The following is a 19,608-nucleotide window of genomic DNA, read 5'->3' on the forward strand; positions in this document are numbered from 1 at the left end:
GGTCTCAAAACCAAACTAAACCTGTCATGGAAAATACATTCCATCTTGCTTAAATTTTTTTTTTTTCTTTTTTAAGAAGCAAACTTCATGAAGCTTAATTCTTTTTAGAATGATGGTAGAATGAAGTTGGTTTGTCTAAAAGAAGACAAATTATGTACATTTTAAAGTTTGTATTTAATATGAAAATAACTGGTTATTTTTCTTCTTCTGACAGCAGATAATAATAATAATAATAAAAAAATAATAATAATAATAATGTTTCACATTATTCACACCAACACTTTCAGCAATAATAACTGAAACATGTATAATATGCCTATTGATAAGAGCAAAAGATTCAGAACAATGTAAAATATAAAAATTGATTTTTGTCCAACGTTTTTAGTGTATAAAAAAAATCATTTTTGCATTGATAGTGTAAGGAAATGTATAATACAGGGAAAAAAATCATATTTATGTTCTTGTCAAAATGCCATGCTTGCCAATCAGCCAGATTTACCCTGGAACATGGGTTTTGCAAATTGATTTTTTTTTTACCCAGGTTTTTCAAAACTTATTGAACAAATATTATAAACACTGTTGCAACTTTTAAAACTAGTACCTGATTAGAAATCATTTCCAGTATTTAAATAGAAGTTTATAAAATATTTAGGTTTTCAAATATCTTTTCATTCCAAACTTGTATTGATGTAAATGCTTCACTGTATACCATCCAGCTGTTATGTGTACTTGTCTTTCTGGCTTTTAGGTTTTCTGTGGTAATCAAGCAACCTGTCTAAAGATCAGTCCACGACAGATCCAGAAGATTGTAAACCGGGCTGCAGAGCAGCAAGAGAAAGCTCCGGAATTTCTTGATCTTCTAGGAATGATCGTCAAGGTTGTGGGCACAGGGCTGACACTGAAACGGAATCAAGCCTACGTCATGAAATACATCATGCAGAACTACAAAAAGGTGGCTTTTGTCCTAGACCTTCAGAGAGAAGAGAGGTTAGATTTAAACTCCTGCTAGTTCATTAAGATTTATTTTTTGCATGTTCTAGAAATGCTTTAATTTTACATCATTGTGTCATTTATTTGCTTAATGCAAGTTTGATTGAGTTATATGTCTTCTGTCTAGTTTAATTTTAGCATGTATATTGTTTGTGAGTTATCTTTCTTAGGGGATATTTTGTATTAATCTTATTTTGGTAATAATAATATTATTGTGCTATATGTTTCGTTTGAATGTCTGTTATATATATATATATATATATATATATATATATATATATATATATATATATACACATACATATACATATATCTACATACATAATATTTAGTTTCTCATTGTATTTTGGAGATGTTGCATCAATTTAAAATTTTGATTTCTTTAGAAAAAATTATAAATGTTGTAACCAATGTTGTCTTTTTTGTCAACACCCTATTTCTGTGCAGATGTTTTACTTCTTGCGACAGATCAAGAAATGCTGTGTCATGAACAGATGAAAGGCTTGATTAATAGCACAGATGCTATTTTTGTTCCAGCCACAATTTACTGGTATACAGATATTTTTGAATTTCATATTGCCATTATCATTCATCCATGTGTTAGATTTATAATTTGTTTTTAAGTCATTGTATTTCTAATATCATGCAAATTCCTGTTGTAAGTAGATTTAGCAATTGTAGAGTTTTTAATTTTAAATTAGTGAATTTGTATTGTTTGCTTATGCTAATAGATATGGTTTTGAATTCTCTAATTACAGTGATAACTGTCTTTATAAACAAGTGTTCTCATGTTGCACTATTCTTCGGTCACAATTTGTTCAGGCAAACAATATTTTAAAAAAGATTTCAGTCAAAACTGTGATATAACTGAAACAACAAATATGATAAATTCTGCATTAAACTTGAGAAGATTTTTTAACATTTAAATGGAAAATGTTTTTCTGATAATAATGATTAGTTTTCTGTATATGACTCACTAGGGAGAAGATTTTAAGCAATCCCAACAGAATTTCCACTCTGAGGTACTACATCAGTCTTCTGGATTTGCTGGCAGCATGTGCTGAGGTAAGCAAGGTTGGCTAATAATTGGTCCCTTTGAATAGGCATTCATATATACACATCAAGATACAGACAGCGTGATACATTCTCAAAGTTTGTTTAACTTGTTATCTCTGTGATTTTTTAAGAGAAAGGTACTGATTAATAAAGTTTATCTTCTATAATGCTGTTGTACAAGGAAATTCCATCCAAGAAATAATTTGTGGCTGGAGCAAGGCTATGCAATGTTTCTGTATTAAATTTTTGTTGAACTTTTTGTTTTTGAGCTAAATGCAATTCTATGATACAATTCTGTTAGTACCTCTAGTCCTGACATTTTTGAAAGATTGCCATGAAACTTGTTAAATATTATAATCACTGTTGAGTAATAGCACTTTCTTCCTTTGTAACTTAATGCAGTATATGACTTAATCTCATTACTTCAAATTGTTCTGCAGTTTCTTTTTATGGATAATGCTGTGTGAAAATTTGTGGTCATCATTTCAATAGGCACATATTGACAGAGCTTTGTGCTCTCTTTCATCCTTGTAAGAGTTGTCACCCTTTTTTCCTTGCAGCATGACATAATTTTCTGAATTTTCTTCTCCTGCATGTTTCATTTGGTTGCTGTGAAACTTGGTTATGGTCTTTCATTATAAGATATTATGTTGACTAATCATTGATTTTACACTGTTTTGAGAAGGGTTATGCACTGTTTTTGACTAAACTCATCTCCATCATGAGGTAGATGTGGGATGGCAGGGGTCAGGTTATATTTATTTGAACAAATAGCTCACCATTACTTTAGTTCTTGCCTGTTTTGTCAGATAGTGTGACATAGTCATTCTTTCTCAAAAAGATACCTAGTTTGACTGGATGCTGCATTCTCAGTAATCTTATATAAACCTGGATTGATAACCTTTAACTGCAGATTCTCAACAACATTCATTACATTGATGTGTTAATTTTTGTTCTGTGTTAAAGATGCTCTGTGGGTTCCTAACTAGCTTTCTGCTCCTGGATCATGATTTTGTTGCAATTTTTCTTTCCTTAACCCTTTACCTCATAGAGTGTATGGCTTTTTAGCCCTTCGATATACATGTAGTAAAGTTACCCAGTGCAGTGTGCTATAAATAGAACACCTGTTACCTATTCTACTCCATACACATAGGCCTGCCTGTTAACTGTTAAGCAGTGTAGTATATGTTATGTTTAACATCAATTTTAACCATTTTACCTTTTTGGTACATATATATTATGTATGGAAAGATTTAAGAGTAAAATCTGATCTTTATGTCTGTATAATTAATTTTCACGGAAGAATTATTTATGTGCTTTAAAATCTTGAGAGAACTCATTCACCGTCAAGTCAGTGAAGCCGCGTGACCAATCGTAGCTGCCATTTCTCATACTCAAAATTTACAAGTTCTCTGTCTGCATCTACATTACTAAGTCATTTGAATTTGATAATTTATAAAAACTATTTGCTGGCTACATGAATATCAGAGCCTTTACCTAAGTTATTGAATCTTTCATAGTTGTGATTCTAATCATGTAAACTGAAGTAAGTACTGAATGAAATCTGTGGCCTTCATTTTGGAGAGTGGAGAATATGACCCAGTTACTGTAAAAGCAGATTTTAACTAGATCTTAAACAGTGACTATGTGATCTGACATATTGGTCATTCACACCAATGAATGTAGTATCTAACAGAGGGTTTTCTCCACAGATGGCACTATGAAAACTCACTCAGAATGGCTGATGTTTACAGCAGGCATTGAAAGGCACTTCCATGAAAATGGTGTAGAGGAGTCACAAGGCGCTTCCAATTGCGAATTGGGTAGAGGCCTCAAAAGTCGTTTGCATGAAAATGGAGTAGATGCATCCAAAGGCACTTGCATGAAGTAAAGGGTTAATAAACGAGAATTTTATTTTTAGAACCTGACTTCAATTCTATGTTAAAGATGCCCTGTGGGTTTCTAACTAACTTTCTGCTCCTGGATCATGTTCTTGTTCCAAATAGCATAATTTTTCTTTCTTTAATAAATGAGAATTTTATTTTTTGTACCTGACTTCACTTTAATGCTATTCCAGTCTACTCTTCATAGATGTTATGAATGCCTAAATAAATCAGTTTAAGTTAAACCTTGTACTGGCAGGGAGAAAACATGTTCATAGAGTCGCTCTGCCAGACAATCCTGCCCCTGGATGATCTACTTTGGGTGCTTAACAATGACAAGGTTGAGAATGTCTACAAGAAACCTTTCCTAAAATGTCTCCATCATGTCTACCTGAAGAGTGGAGATGCTGTCATAGAAACAGGTGCAAGTGAAATGTCACATTTTGGGTAAGTAATGTACAACATGACAGTATTCACCATATATATTGTGTTCCATCTTGAAGCAATTTCCAATATAACTCCTCAGTAAGGTGTGCATTTCTAATCCTTACTTAGAACATATCAGGTTATGTACCACATCCAGTTTTTTTGCTAACATTGATGTACATAAATTCACCAAACCTTACAGAACTTAGAGCCTGTTATATAGAATTTACCAATTATAACCATAATTATTGGAATAACCACTCTGGTGGCCTTAATGGTTAGAGTGTCCACCTCGGATGTGGGAGGTTGCGGGTTTGAACCCTGGCCAAGTCATACCAAAGACTGATAAAAATGGTACTAACAGCTGCCTTGCTAGATGCTCAGCATTAAGAGGTTTGTAGTAGGACTGGGCGGCCTGGTGTCAGGATAATGTGACTGGGTTGGACAGGATGCTACATGTCTGCAGCATGATGTCTCAGTGCTAGACATCACTATAAACTGTCACACTGCAGACATCGTAGTGATATGACTGAAAAATTGTTAAAGCTACGTTAAAAATCAAGTCACACACACACACACACACACACACACACATTGGAATGGTTCCTTCCCCCTTATTTGATGTAGACAAATTATAACTGATGTATAGTTTTTATATTTTTTTCTTCCTTCTTGCATATCCTGCTCTTCCTTCTTTGCATAATAACCTAATAAAGCAGATAGAAATTTCAGGACACATTTCTTTCTTGCCATAATTTTCATCTTTGCTCATTTTTGTGTGTGCCGAACCAGTATTCAAAGCTAAAAATGCTATAGTCATGTCTATTGATTGTCCCATATGTTAACAATATAGTTTCCTTGCGATGACTTCATGTTTGCTCTACATAACCCTCATTAAACTTTGTACATGGTTTGCTCATTAGGAGACAAAGAGTTCTGTAGGGATGAAAAGGTCCCTGGAACCAACCATAGAAAAATTATTTCTATATGATAACTTGAGCACAGCTTAACATCTTCATCAAACATTGATATACATATTAGATAAAAAGAAACCTATTAATATGTCAGTCGAAGGTCAAGGGTGTAATGATCGGCAATAGTGTAATAGGTTCTTTTTCCTAACTTAAATTTAGTACACTTTAAAGTAAACTCAGAAAAAGTTACAAAGCTGTTTAAATGCAGTAGACAAAACCCTTCTCAGACTGGAATTATCATAACTAAAACAAAGCCTTGATCTTTCTTTTGTATTGAACTCATAATTCTGTACCACACATTTTAGTTCTATGGTTCTATTTCGATGATCACATTTCTAGAACATTTTTGTTTCATATTTCAATACAAGTACTGTACTTTGAAGTCCCTTAAATGTTTTGCATCAGTAACAGTTTTTGTGGTTTTACAAAGTTTTGTTTATGTCATTGCTTAAATTTGTGGCATTAGAGAAGGTCTTATTATCATCACAGATAAATATTTATTCATTGGGTGTTTAATTCATGGGGTTCACAGCAAAAGTGAAATCCACAAAACTGGTACCAAAGAATAATAGCAACAAAAAAATACATTTGCAGTTTAGTGTATTACGTTTTTTTTAAACCCCTTCCTAACTCTCCCCACCCCTGCAATTTTAGAATTTTATTTTCCATTTAATTAACTAATGACAGATTTGATTGTAAGAAGTTAATGGTGCTAGATTTAAGAAAGCAATAGATGAAAGGACTAGAATTGTTTTTAAGGAAAAAGGACTCAACTTCAAAATAACATTTATTTTGCAGCATATTTTTGTATGATCATAATCGATCATTGTATCATTTTTCGAGTTACCATGCTGCTATTTACAAGGTTAATTTACACTTGAATACATAAGTCAGTTACATTAAATTTGGTATGTAATTTGTGTTTGGTTGCTGACTAAAATAGCTGGTATGTATATTTCATTTCCTTGCATATCTATACTAATGTGCATTCAAATATTTGAAAAGAAGCCATTTTCCCTTTATTTGTACTTGGTGATTAAATTTTCATATGCTTGCTTGTTATGAAGATGCTAGAAGATTTAGAGTTACAAATGATTTGGACTTAGCTAGTGGGTAGTGAGTAGAAATAGCAAAATCAGCAAGAGCGCTTTTGTTTTGTGTACCAGCTGTAGAATTTAGAGCCATGTAGCTGTTAGGATGTATTTGTGGCCATTGAGGGAACAATCTGATCATATAATGGGAAGGGATTGTAAGAAGTAATATTTTGAACCAGTGTATACTTTGTCCATGGAGAAGTGTTTCTTGAAATTTCAGTGACAATAACAGTTAGGTTTTTGAAAGGTGCCTTAAATAATAGGTAGCAGTGTACTCATGTCATGCCTCTTTGGCCCTGGTTTGAATCCCAATTCCAGCATGTTTAAAGATAAGTAGTTATGCTTTTGAACATCATTAATATGTGCTGGGTTCTTCGAGTTGTCTTTTCACACAAAATACACTATACACTTACACTTTGTATAAATATTTAGAACTTGACTGTACAATTAACATCAAATAAATAAAAGCTTAAGAAAGAGGACTTGGAGTTTATGTTACAGTTAATATACAGATTTACATTTGTTCAATAATGGGGTCTCAGCAGGACTGATCATACTACTGGAGACCTTAGTTTATGATCTCAACTGGAGACCTTAGTTTATTATCTCAACTGGAGACCTTAGTTTATGATCTCAACTGGAGACCTTAGTTTATGATTTCAATTAATTCTGAACATCATGCTTCACTAAAACATTCATTATTTGGATTATTTGTCTCCTTGATGACATTAGTTAATGCTGTTGTATTCCACTTTTAAAATGGGTTGCAGCATCCACTGGAGAAAGGGATTCCTTGCAATGGGCTGGAGTCCCATCTCAGGAGAGTCACACTTTCAGTTGCTTAAGTACATGTACATGTAGAGTAAGTTTCAGCCTTATGAATCAATAATACACTCAAAAAAGATCTTGCAGTCTTTAGGAATAAACTTTCACCTTGGAGTCAACAGCAGGAAACCATTAACTTGGATTCTGTTGAAATAAACCAGCCACATGGAGTCTAGTACAGTAGCCCTTCACTTTGTAGTCTATAGACTAAACTTTCACCTTGGAGTATGTTGCAGTAAACCTTTACCTTGGAGTTTGCTGTCACTGTGGTGAACTTGCACCTTGGTGTTTACAGGATTAAATCTTGGTGTCTATAGTAGTAAACTAATGCACCTTGGTTTTTACAGGATTAAATCTTGGAGTCTATAGTAGTAAACATACACCTTGGTGTTTACAGGATCAAATCTTGGAGTCTACAGTAGTAAGCGTGCACCTTGGCGTTTACAGGATTAAATCTTGGAGTCTATAGTCGTAAACGTGCACCTTGGTGTTTACAGGATTAAATCTTGGAGTCTATAGTAGTGAACTTGCACCTTGGTTTTTACAGGATTAAATCTTGGAAAGACTATAGTAGTAAACTTGTACATTGGTGTCCATTTGAGCAAACTTTGACCTTTAGTCTGTAGGAGTAAATCTTGACCTTGGAGTCATCAGGAGTAAACCTTAATCTTGGAGTCTATAGTAGTAAACCTTTACATTGGAGTCTATTGTAAACAACATGCACATTGGAGTCTACAGGAGTATTACCCTTCACCTTGGAGTACATGTATATAGTAGTAAACCTTCATTTTTGGAAACATTTGTAGAAAACTTGCACAATTGAGTTGACAGGTGTAATCCTTTGGCTTGGAGTATATAGTAGTAAATCTTCACTTTGGAGACTATAGTAGAAAACTTTTGCATTGGATGCTGTAAGAGTGAAATACATTGTTAAATCTGAATAATGAATGGGTATACACTTGTGTTTTAAATTAGTAATGGGTATATGGGTGGTATTATGATGCAACAACAGAGATCAGGAAAATCATTCCGTGCACATTGTAACAGTTACTTGTTCCAATCCTCAGTTTATTCAGTACACTTCTCTGCACTGCTCATGCCCTTACTAAAAAAACACAGGTACCCAATTGCATGATTGATAAAGTGGGTCAAAGTTATGAAAATATTATGTTTTGTAGTGAAGACAGTGGGTTTTAAACCCTTATAATACATGATACCTTACATAAATATATGATAAGAAACATTGCTTGTAACTCTAGAAATTGAAGTTGCACATATTGCCTTGGATTTCTTAATGGTATTTTCATTTACAGTGACACCTATCAGTAATCTAAGTGTCATTTTAATGCATAGAAGCTATAGAAATAACTTATGGTATCGTCATTTTGGTTGGACTATATCAGACAAGTGTCAGTCTTGAAAATCCAGTGTCCTGTAACAAGCATATCACTGTCCGAATGGATGTAAAATCCCAAACTATGACATTGTCTGGCACTTAACTTTTCAGTGATTTAACTTATAAAGTTTCTCGATGGCTCATTGAAAGGGAAAATTTATCTTTATCAGAATGACACTCAAAGTGTTAATGTAAATGCAAATATATTTAAAGAATAAAGACCTAGGTATGAAACTGGAATGTAATATTGTCAGGATTTAAAACTATCATAGTATCAAGTTTGCATCAGGTACGTGTGTAGAAAATTGAAACTGGCTTCCTTTGCATCATGTTCTAGACTGATGACATGTAGGCAAGTAAGGCAAAAGTAATTAAATTCCTGATGAACACAAGATGTTAAGCTATGTTGAACTTTGGCACTTGATAAGTATAGAAAATGGATGCAGATTTATCCTCAAGGCACAGATCTGAATCTATGCAGCCCAGGGATCAGTAAGTTATAAAGGTCTACTCTGTCCAGACAAGTTGTACCTGGTCAGACAATTTTTACTCTGTCCAGACAAGTTGTACCTGGTCAGGCAAGTTTTACTCAGTCCAGACAATTTTTACCTGGTCAGACAAGTTTTACTTAGTCCAGACAAGTTTTACCTGGTCAGTCAAGTTTTACTCAGTCTAGACAAGTTTTGCCTGGTCAGACAAGTTTTGCCTGGTCAGACAAGTTTTACTTTGTCCAGACAAGTTGTACCTGGTCAGACAAGTTTTACTCAGTCCAGACAAGTTTTACATGGCCAGTATGAGAGAACAAGTGGTTTTCCTGATCTCTGAGTAGCCAGTATGAGAGAACAAGTGATTTTCCTGATCTTTGAGTAGTTGTTAAATTTATATGTATAAACTTATCTACAAAAATTAACTGCATTAAATCACATACAGGTGTCAGTTTAGTGAAAGGTAAGATTAAAGGTAAGATGAGGTTAATAGATAATTAGTCATGTGTACTTACCTGTGCAACAGCAATCTTGGATAGCCTGTGTGCACATATTTTTCATATAAACTTGTTTTCATCAATACTCTAATTACTCAGATTTATAATTTGCACATTTTAATATATACTTTTCTAGATAAATTAAATAGTTAGAAAGCAGTCAAACCATTTGTAAGTTTGATTTGTTGATTGTCCAATCAAATCAACCAAACAACATTGATATCTTCCAGTCAAATTTGCATTTTTACATGAACTTAATTTCAAATTCTTTCAGGTAGTTGCACCTTATGATAAACTTCTTGTAGTTTTATAACAAGTCACAATTTACTTACGGATGGCCCCCATGATGTATTTGAATATTCTCCCAAGTCACAATATACTTATGGATAGTGGCCATGATGTAAATGAATATTCTCAGGTCTGGCACACTTTTACCTCCAGAAAATTATGCACACATTATTCATGTATAAAAGCAGTAAAACTTTTTATTTTCAAATTGAGCGAAAAAAAAAACTATGCACCAAACTAACAACTGTGAGATCTTTTAAGTTATCCTGCAGGTAGTGTATAAAAATGTACTGTTTAGTTTCTAAGGGTCTCATGCAAATAGTTTTTCACAGTCTAGACCAAGTAGTGAATAGAAATTCATTGCCTTGTTTCAGAATTTAGAGCATTAAGAGTGAACAGAAATTCATTGTCTTGTTTCAGGATCTTGAGCAAAGAGTGAATAGAAATTCAATGTCTTGTTTCAGGATTTAGAGCAAATAGTGAATAGAAATTCAGTGTCTTATTTTAGGGTCTAGAGCAAAGAATATAAATTCAGTGTCTTGTTTTAGGGTCTTGTCTTTAGCAGTTACATGATATTTAGAATTTAGTTTAAAAGCTATACAGTCATGTAAATATCTTTTCAAACAGAAAGAATTGGTTGATTGTTATTAATATACCGTTATTGTCTGTGCTGGAAAGAAGAGGCTGACAACATATGTTGTTGCAAATAAAAATAGACCCTATCACAACTCCACCCACCTCTCATATATACTCACTTATAAGTTGTGTCCAACCGCAAACTGCACAGATCCAGATCTGCCTTTGCATAATGCATTGGCAGAGCTGGGTCTGTGCAGTTTGTTAGGAGTAATCAGTTGAACAACTAACATAGACCTTGATTTGCTATAGCAGATCAGGATCTTTGTTAATGGCAGTTTAACTCAACTCTTATAAGCGAGTGTAAATAGTACCTCTCACACTTAAGAACAGTAAAATCTAATGTCAGCAATGATTGCTGATAAGACTTAATTAACTACACATAACTTTGACACTTAAACAACAGGTTATATTTTAGTTGAATTATATAGTAACTTTGTAAATCTATAGCTAAATGAAGGGACAAATTTTATGAAATTTATAGGTTAAACTCAGTGAAATCAGTATTATTATAATTTGAAAAATTCATCTAAAAATTATAAGAAATTGAAGAAAAAAATTAGTAAAACATTTCTAGTGAAGTAGGAAGACACACAGGTGTTTTGTAGTACTTTCAGTAGTCTCTTTTTGATCTTAGACCGCTCCTGTGGCTTAAGTGGTTAGAGTGTCCACCTCAGATGCAGGAGGTCATGGTCATACTAGAGACTTATGAAAATGGTACTAGCAGCTGCCTTGCTTGGTGCTCAGCATTAAGAAGTTAGTGTTTTGATTGGTTGGCCTGGTGTCAGATTAATGTGACTTGGTGGGACATGATGCTACATGTTTGTGGCATGATACCCCAGTGCTAGACATCACTGTAAACTGCCAAACTGCAGACATCTTAGTGATACGACTGGAACATTGTTAAAGCTACATTAAAAAACCAAATTACACACACTTTTTTTCATCTTATAGAATTCAAGATTTTATGAGATGTGCATCATTAGAATTGCTTGCACTTTAAGCACTGTAGGTGTGTATTAGATGCATAGAGGTGTATTAGTCTGTGTGTGTATATGTGATGGAGGTTAATGATGTTACAAGACACATCATATGCATACTGATAGAAAAAGGCTGATGTCAGAATGGCAAATGGTAACTACTAGTAATAGTGGATGTGACTGTCAGAAGTAGGTGTGTATTGTGTCCATAGTGGGTGTGTCAATAATAGGCATGTAATGTGCCAATAATGTGTCTTGTGTCATTAGTAGGTGAGTACTGTGTCAATAATAGGTGTGTTAATAGTGGAGTGTCTTGTGTCAGTGGGCATGTATTGTGTCAATAGCGAGTGTGTCTTGTGTCATTAGTAGGTGAATATTGTGTCAGTAGTGGGTGTCTGTTGTCAAATAGCATATATACATTTACTAAAATGGACCTCAACTTTCAGTTACTCATAAATGTCTAAGAAGTTTGTTATATTTATGTTGACTGGTTGAAACTTTTAATTTATTTCAAAAGATCATGTGCCATCTATACTAAAAGTTCATCCCAACTGAAAACTGCACAAACCCAGATGTGCTGTTGCAGAATTTGCCAGCAGATCTGGGTCTATGCAGTTTGTTTAAAGCAATCAGTAGAACTTACAACGTAGACTGCTGGCACATTATGGGATAGAAGATCAGGGTCTATGTTGTTAGCAGTTGGGCTTGGTTTAAAAGGGAAGTGTAAATGGTACTGTATATCCATCATTTTAAACATAATTATTTTAGAACTATCAAAACACATGGGGGACATGGATCAGAACTAATGGGATCATCAAAAGACATGGGGACATGGATCAAAACTAAGGGGATTATCAAAACACATGGGGGACATGGATCAAAACTAATGGGATTATCAAAACACATGGGGGACATGGATCAAAACTAATGGGATCATCAAAACACATGGGGGACATGTGTTTTGATGATCCCATTAGTTTTGATCCATGTCCCCCATGTGTTTTGACTAATAGGATTATCAAAACACAAGAGGGACATAGATCAAAACTAATGGGATTATCAAAACACATGGGGGACATGGATCAAAACTAATGGGATCATCAAAACACATGGGGGACATGGATCAAAACTAATGGGATTATCAAAACACATGGGGGACATGGATCAAAACTAATGGGATTATCAAAACACATGGGGGACATGGATCAAAACTAATGGGATCATCAAAAGACATAGGAACGTGGATCAAAACTAATGAGATCATCAAAACACATGGGGGACAAGGATCAAAGCTAATGGCATTATCAAAATACATGGGGGACATGGATCAAAACTAATGAGATTAACAAAATACATGAGGGACATGCATCAAAACAAATGGCATTATCAGAATACATGGGGGACATGGATCAAGACTAATGGGATTATCAAAACACAAGAGGACATGGATCAAAACTAATGGGATTATCAAAACACATGGGGGACATGGATCAAAACTAATGGGATTATCAAAACACATGGGGGACATGGATCAAAACTAATGAGATTATCAAAACACATGGGGACTTGGATCGAAACTAATGGGATTATCAAAACACCTGGACATGGATCAAAACTAATGTGATTATCAAAGCACATGGGGGACATGGATCAAAACTAATGGGATCATCAAAAGACATGGGAACACGGATCAAAACTAATGAGATCATCAAAACACATGGGGGACAAGGATCAAAGCTAATGGCATTATCAAAATACATGGGGGACATGGATCAAAACTAATGGCATTATCAAAACACATGGGAAACATGGATCAAAACAAATGGCATTATCAAAACACATGGGGAACATGGATCAAAACAAATGGCATTATCAAAACACATGGGGGTCATGGATCAAGACTAATGGGATTATCAAAACATAAGAGGGACATGGATCAAAACTAATGGGATCATCAATACACATGGGGACATTTATCAAAACTAATGGGATTATCAAAACACATGGGGGACATGGATCAAAACTAATGGGATTATCAAAGCACAAGAGGGACATGGATCAAAACTAATGGTACTATCAAAACACATGAGGGACGTTTATCAAAACTAATGGGATCATCAAAAGACATGGGAACATGGATCAAAACTAATGAGATTATCAAAACACATGGGGGACATGGATCAAAACTAATGAGATTATCAAAACACATGGGGACTTGGATCGAAACTAATGGGATTATCAAAACACCTGGACATGGATCAAAACTAATGGGATTATCAAAACACATGGGGGACATGGATCAAAACTAATGGGATCATCAAAAGACATGGGAACACGGATCAAAACTAATGAGATCATCAAAACACATGGGGGACAAGGATCAAAGCTAATGGCATTATCAAAATACATGGGGGACATGGATCAAAACTAATGGGATTATCAAAACACATGGGGAACATGGGTCAAAACAAATGGCATTATCAAAACACATGGGGAACATGGATCAAAACAAATGGCATTATCAAAACACATGGGGGTCATGGATCAAGACTAATGGGATTATCAAAACATAAGAGGGACATGGATCAAAACTAATGGGATCATCAATACACATGGGGACATTTATCAAAACTAATGGCATTATCAAAACACATGGGGGACATGGATCAAAACTAATGGGATTATCAAAGCACATGAGGGACATGGATCAAAACTAATGGTACTATCAAAACACATGAGGGACATTTATCAAAACTAATGGGATCATCAAAAGACATGGGAACATGGATCAAAACTAATGAGATTATCAAAAGACATGGGGGACATTGAGCAAAACTAATGGGATTATCAAAAGACATGGGGGACATGGATCAAAATTAATGGGATTATCAAAAGACATGGGGGGACATGGATCAAAACTAATGGCATTATCAAAACACATGGGGGACATGGATCAAACCTAATGAGATTATCAAAACACATGGGGGACATGGATCAAAACTAATGGAATTGTCAAAACACATGGGGGACATGGATAAAAACTAATGGGATTATCAAAACACATGGGGAACATGGATCAAAACTAATGGGATTATCAAAACACATGGGGGACATGGATCAAAACTAATGAGATTATCAAAACACATGGGGGACATGGATCAAAACTAATGGGATTATCAAAACACATGGGGACATGGATCAAAACTAATGGGATTATCAAAACACATGGGGGACATGGATCAAAACTAATGGGATCATCAAAAGACATGGGAACATGGATCAAAACTAATGAGATCATCAAAACACATGGGGGGCATGGATCAAAACAAATAGCATTATCAAAACACATGGGGGTCATGGATCAAGACTAATGGGATTATCAAAACACAAGAGGGACATGGATCAAAACTAATGGGATCATCAAAACACATTGGGACATTTATCAAAACTAATGGCATTACCAAAACACATGGGGGACATGGATCAAAACTAATAGCATTATCAAAACACGGGGGACATAGATCAAGATTAATGGGATTATTAAAACACATGGGGTACATGGATCAAAACTAATGGGATTATCAAAACACATGGGGGACATGGATCAGAACTAATGGGATTATCAAAACACATGGGGGACATGGATCAAAACTAATGGGATTATCAAAACACATGGGGAACATGGATCAAAACTAATAAGATTAACAAAACACATGAGGGGCATGGATCAAAACTAATGAGATTATCAAAACACCTGGGGACATGAATCAAAACTAATGGGACTATCAAAACACATGGGAGACATGGATAAAAACTAATGGGATTATCAAAACACATGGGGGACATGGATCAAAACTAATGGGATCATCAAAAGACATGGGAACATGGATCACAACTAATGGGATTATCAAAACACAAGAGGGACATGGATCAAAACTAATGGGATCATCAATACACATGGGGACATTTATCAAAACTAATGGGATTATCAAAACACATGGGGACATGGATCAAAGCTAATGGAATTATCAAAGCACATGAGGGACATGGATCAAAAGTAATGGTATTATCAAAACACATGGGGGACATGGATCAAAACTAATGGGATCATCAAAAGACATGGGAACATGGATGAAAACTAATGATATTATCAAAAGACATGGGGGACATTGAGCAGAACTAATGGGATTATCAAAACACATGGGGGACATGGATCAAAACTAATGGCATTATCAAAATACAGGGGACATGGATCAAGACTAATGGGATTATGAAAACACAAGAAGGACATGGATCAAAACTAATGGGATCATCGAAGCACATGGGGACATTTATCAAAACTAATGGGATTATCAAAACACATGGGGACATTTATCAGAACTAATGGCATTATCAAAACACATGGGGGACATGGATCAAGTCTAATGGGATTATCAAAACACAAGAGGGACATGGATCAAAACTAATGGGATCATCAAAACACATGGGGACATTTATCAAAACTAATGGGATCATCAAAACACATGGGGACATGTATCAAAACTAATGGGATTGTCAAAACACATGGGGGACATGGATCAAAACTAATTGGATTATCAAAACACAAGAGGGACATGATCAGAACTAATGGGATCATCAACACACATTGGGACATTTATCAAAACTAATGAGATCATCAAAACACATGGGGACATTTATCAAAACTAATGGGATTGTCAAAACACATGAGGGACATGGATCAAAACTAATGGGATCATCAAAACACATGGGGGACATGGATCAAAACTAATGGGATTATCAAAACACATGGGGGACATGGATCAAAACTAATGGGATCATCAAAACACATGGGGGACATGGATCAGAACTAATAGGATTATCAAAACACAAGAGGGACATGGATCAAAACTAATGGGATTATCAAAACATATGGGGGACATGGATCAAAACTAATGGGATCATCAAAACACATGGGGGACATGGATCAAAACTAATGGTATTATCAAAACACATGGGGGACATGGATCAAAACTAATGGGATCATCAAAACACATGGGGGACATGGATCAAAAGTAATGGTATTATCAAAACACATGGGGGACATGATCAAAACTAATGAGATCATCAAAACACATGGGGGACATTAATAAAAACTAATGGATATCTAGATAAATGTGAATTTGTTTGATTTCTTCATTTCCATCTTAATTTGTCATTTTGCAAAAAAATATTTTTTAATAGTAGTTATATTTGTTAATTTGCCCTCTCTAAAATTGCATTTTGTGGGAAAATAAGTTCATATGGGTATTAAAATTCTTGATTATTAACAACCACAAAATTCACAGAATAAAAGTAAATTCTTGTAGCTGGTATTAATGAAAAATTTTTACATGATGAACATTCTGTCCACTGAGATGATCTTCAGGTGGATCGCCCAATGTTTGGTTAAAGGGGGTTTTCTTTTGGAATAGAGGATTTTAATAATTTCATTTTTGTTAAAATATAAGCAGTGAATTTATTTGATGACAATTAAATAGAACAAATTGATAATAATGATTGCCATGGTGGCATGATTCATCATCTTTCATGATTATTATTGTAATCCATGAACAGCTTAGAGATGTTACATAAGAAGGCTGACTGTATTTTCATGCAGGTTATGAATCAAAACAAAAAATATCTTTATGATCAACCAACTGTCTTGGTTTTTCATTGCCAACACTATCACTTTTTTCCCCCAGAGATAAATATATATAAAAAATAATTTCTTCTCAAATTGAATTTTGCATCTAATTGAGCTGGTTTAGCACAGTACTTGAAGTACTTTTTGCATTAAATATACTAATCATTAAATATATATCTAATGTTTAAAAAAGCTACTTCCTAGCAACCTACCCTAAGTTTAACAACAGTGCAATAGGAAACACTTATTTTGGTGTCCGATATACCATAAATACTTGCTTATAAGTCATGTTCAGACTGCAAAAATTACATATGTGCTGGCATATCAAGGGTCTGTCTTGTTTGTTTTATTAATTACTCCTAACAGACTGCATAGACATAGATCTACCTGTAACCAGTGGATTATGCAGTGGCAGGTTGGGATCTATGCAGTTTGAAATTGGCTCTGACTTATAAGTGAGTAAAGATGGTAACAAAAAAGTATCAGCATGTTGAAAATGAGTTAGCAACAGGGCTATATTCTTTGACGTAATACGGTACTCATGAAGCAGGTGAGTCCAGCCATCTTCAAGATTCTGTATATTTTCACTTTTAAGTCAAGTCTAACGGCAGACAACATAGACCCTTATCTGTTAGTGCATAATGTGTTGGTAGATTAGTGTCTATGTTGTTTGTTCTACTAACAACTCGGAACAAACTGCACAGACCTAGATCTGCTGGTGCATTATGTGATGGCAGTGAGTGTCAGTACAGTTTGCAGTTGGACATGACTTATAAGTGAGATTATATGGTAATTTGTGCTCTATTGGTTTATAACATAATATTTGAAGGAAGGTTAACCAGATATTTTTTAAAAAATATTCTGTATCATAAGCCAATTTGGTTATCTCCATCATAATTATCTAAGTTACCTGTATGCATTCATTTGTACCAAAAATTAAGTTACCACGATGTCATATTTGGTGTGCTTCTGCATTTTTTATCATATTTGCATTCCCCTAACCTGAAGCTAAGGAATCTAAAATTTGTATCTCTGAAGTTAATCTATTGATACATGTCTAAAGTATATTGTTCAGAAACATATTTATCTGTATGTTGAAAATATGGAATGTTGTTTCATTTGTCTTTGACTATTCATTGACATTTCTGTTGTGCATTTTGTCATTCCCTCCAATTTACACTTAACATGAAGAACACATATTGAATTGTGAATGTTTAATACAATAATTCTCCTCTTTAAATGTATTAATATTTTCTTTAATGTTTCTTGATACAGTAAAGCCTGTCTTGAAAGACCACTTATGAAAAGATCATCTGTCTTGAGAGACCAGTTCATCAAAGCGCATATTGAATGATTATATAGCATTATGACCTGTAATGAGAGACCACCTGTCTTAAGGGACCATATTTTTTGGCAGAAAGGTTGGTGTTTCAAGACAGGTTTTATTGTACCAGTATATATGGTGTATAATTTTCTTTCTTGATGTTTTAATACTTCATGTTACTTTAGTACCTTAGTATCTAATTAATTGGTTACACCTTTTCATCTCTGATCCTTGCTAATGCAGTGATTTGTGGGAATTCCTGTCCAATGTCTCAGTGGATATGAATCGACTTACAGACAGCGTGAAAGAGGACCCAGATAAAATTGGGACCCACCTGAAAACAGCCCCAGAGAAAAGGTAAATGGAAATTTGTATGCAGTATGCATCTGTAATGGATTTCTTGCAAGCAGAATGTAATAATTATTAACCATCATCTTAGTTAAACCTAGCAGCTTTCCTAAAGGAATAATAAAAGAGTGTAGATTCATTTATTACATAATTATTCCTAATTTTATTCAAGGTGAGGTGTAGAAATTAATACAAGGAGACAAAGTGTATAATATATTTCTATATTACTTTTTCAGGAAACTGGAATGAATTTGCCTTTGTACAGTTGGATCTTAAAGTACATGCAAGAAGATATGCATAGATTTTGCTGATTTCTGACTCAGTCAAATTTCATTGCATTTTGACTATCATTACCGTATATATTCACTTATAAGTTGAGGCAAAAACTGCAAACAATAAAGATCCTGATCTGCCATAGCATAACATTCATGCAGACCATGGTATATGTTATTTGTTTTACTGATTACACCTATTAGACTGCACAGACCCAGATCTGCCAGCATATTATGTCATGGCAGATTTGGATCTGTTTAGTTGCAGTTGGACTCAACTTATAAGCGAATACAGCATTTAAACCATTCTAGTTTTTTTCTTTAGCTCCCTGACCTTTAGGTTGAGTGAACTTGTAGTATGGCCCATGATTTGGTGTCCTGTGCATTGTATCTTGTCTGTAAACATTTGTTATTTTAAATTTTTTGCAAAATCCACAAAAACCAGTTTTAA

At 34.4% G+C, this 19,608-nt stretch overlaps 1 protein-coding gene across 1 annotated transcript in view; it reads left to right on the forward strand.

Annotated features, from left to right (window-relative positions):
- Positions 1–19,608, forward strand: part of LOC149780798 (inositol 1,4,5-trisphosphate-gated calcium channel ITPR3-like) — a 265,188-nt gene that overhangs the window by 147,066 nt on the left and 98,514 nt on the right. Inside the window, exons 34-37 of the mRNA XM_089936233.1 lie at positions 749–987; positions 1,971–2,055; positions 4,189–4,376; positions 18,781–18,894. Coding sequence (XP_089792359.1) covers positions 749–987; positions 1,971–2,055; positions 4,189–4,376; positions 18,781–18,894 — 626 coding nt within the window. The remainder of the gene's footprint in view (positions 1–748; positions 988–1,970; positions 2,056–4,188; positions 4,377–18,780; positions 18,895–19,608) is intronic.

The sequence above is a fragment of the Sinohyriopsis cumingii genome, chromosome 16, assembly GCF_028554795.1.
Source record: "Sinohyriopsis cumingii isolate HCF-2022 chromosome 16, ASM2855479v2, whole genome shotgun sequence".
Taxonomy (NCBI): domain Eukaryota; kingdom Metazoa; phylum Mollusca; class Bivalvia; order Unionida; family Unionidae; genus Sinohyriopsis; species Sinohyriopsis cumingii.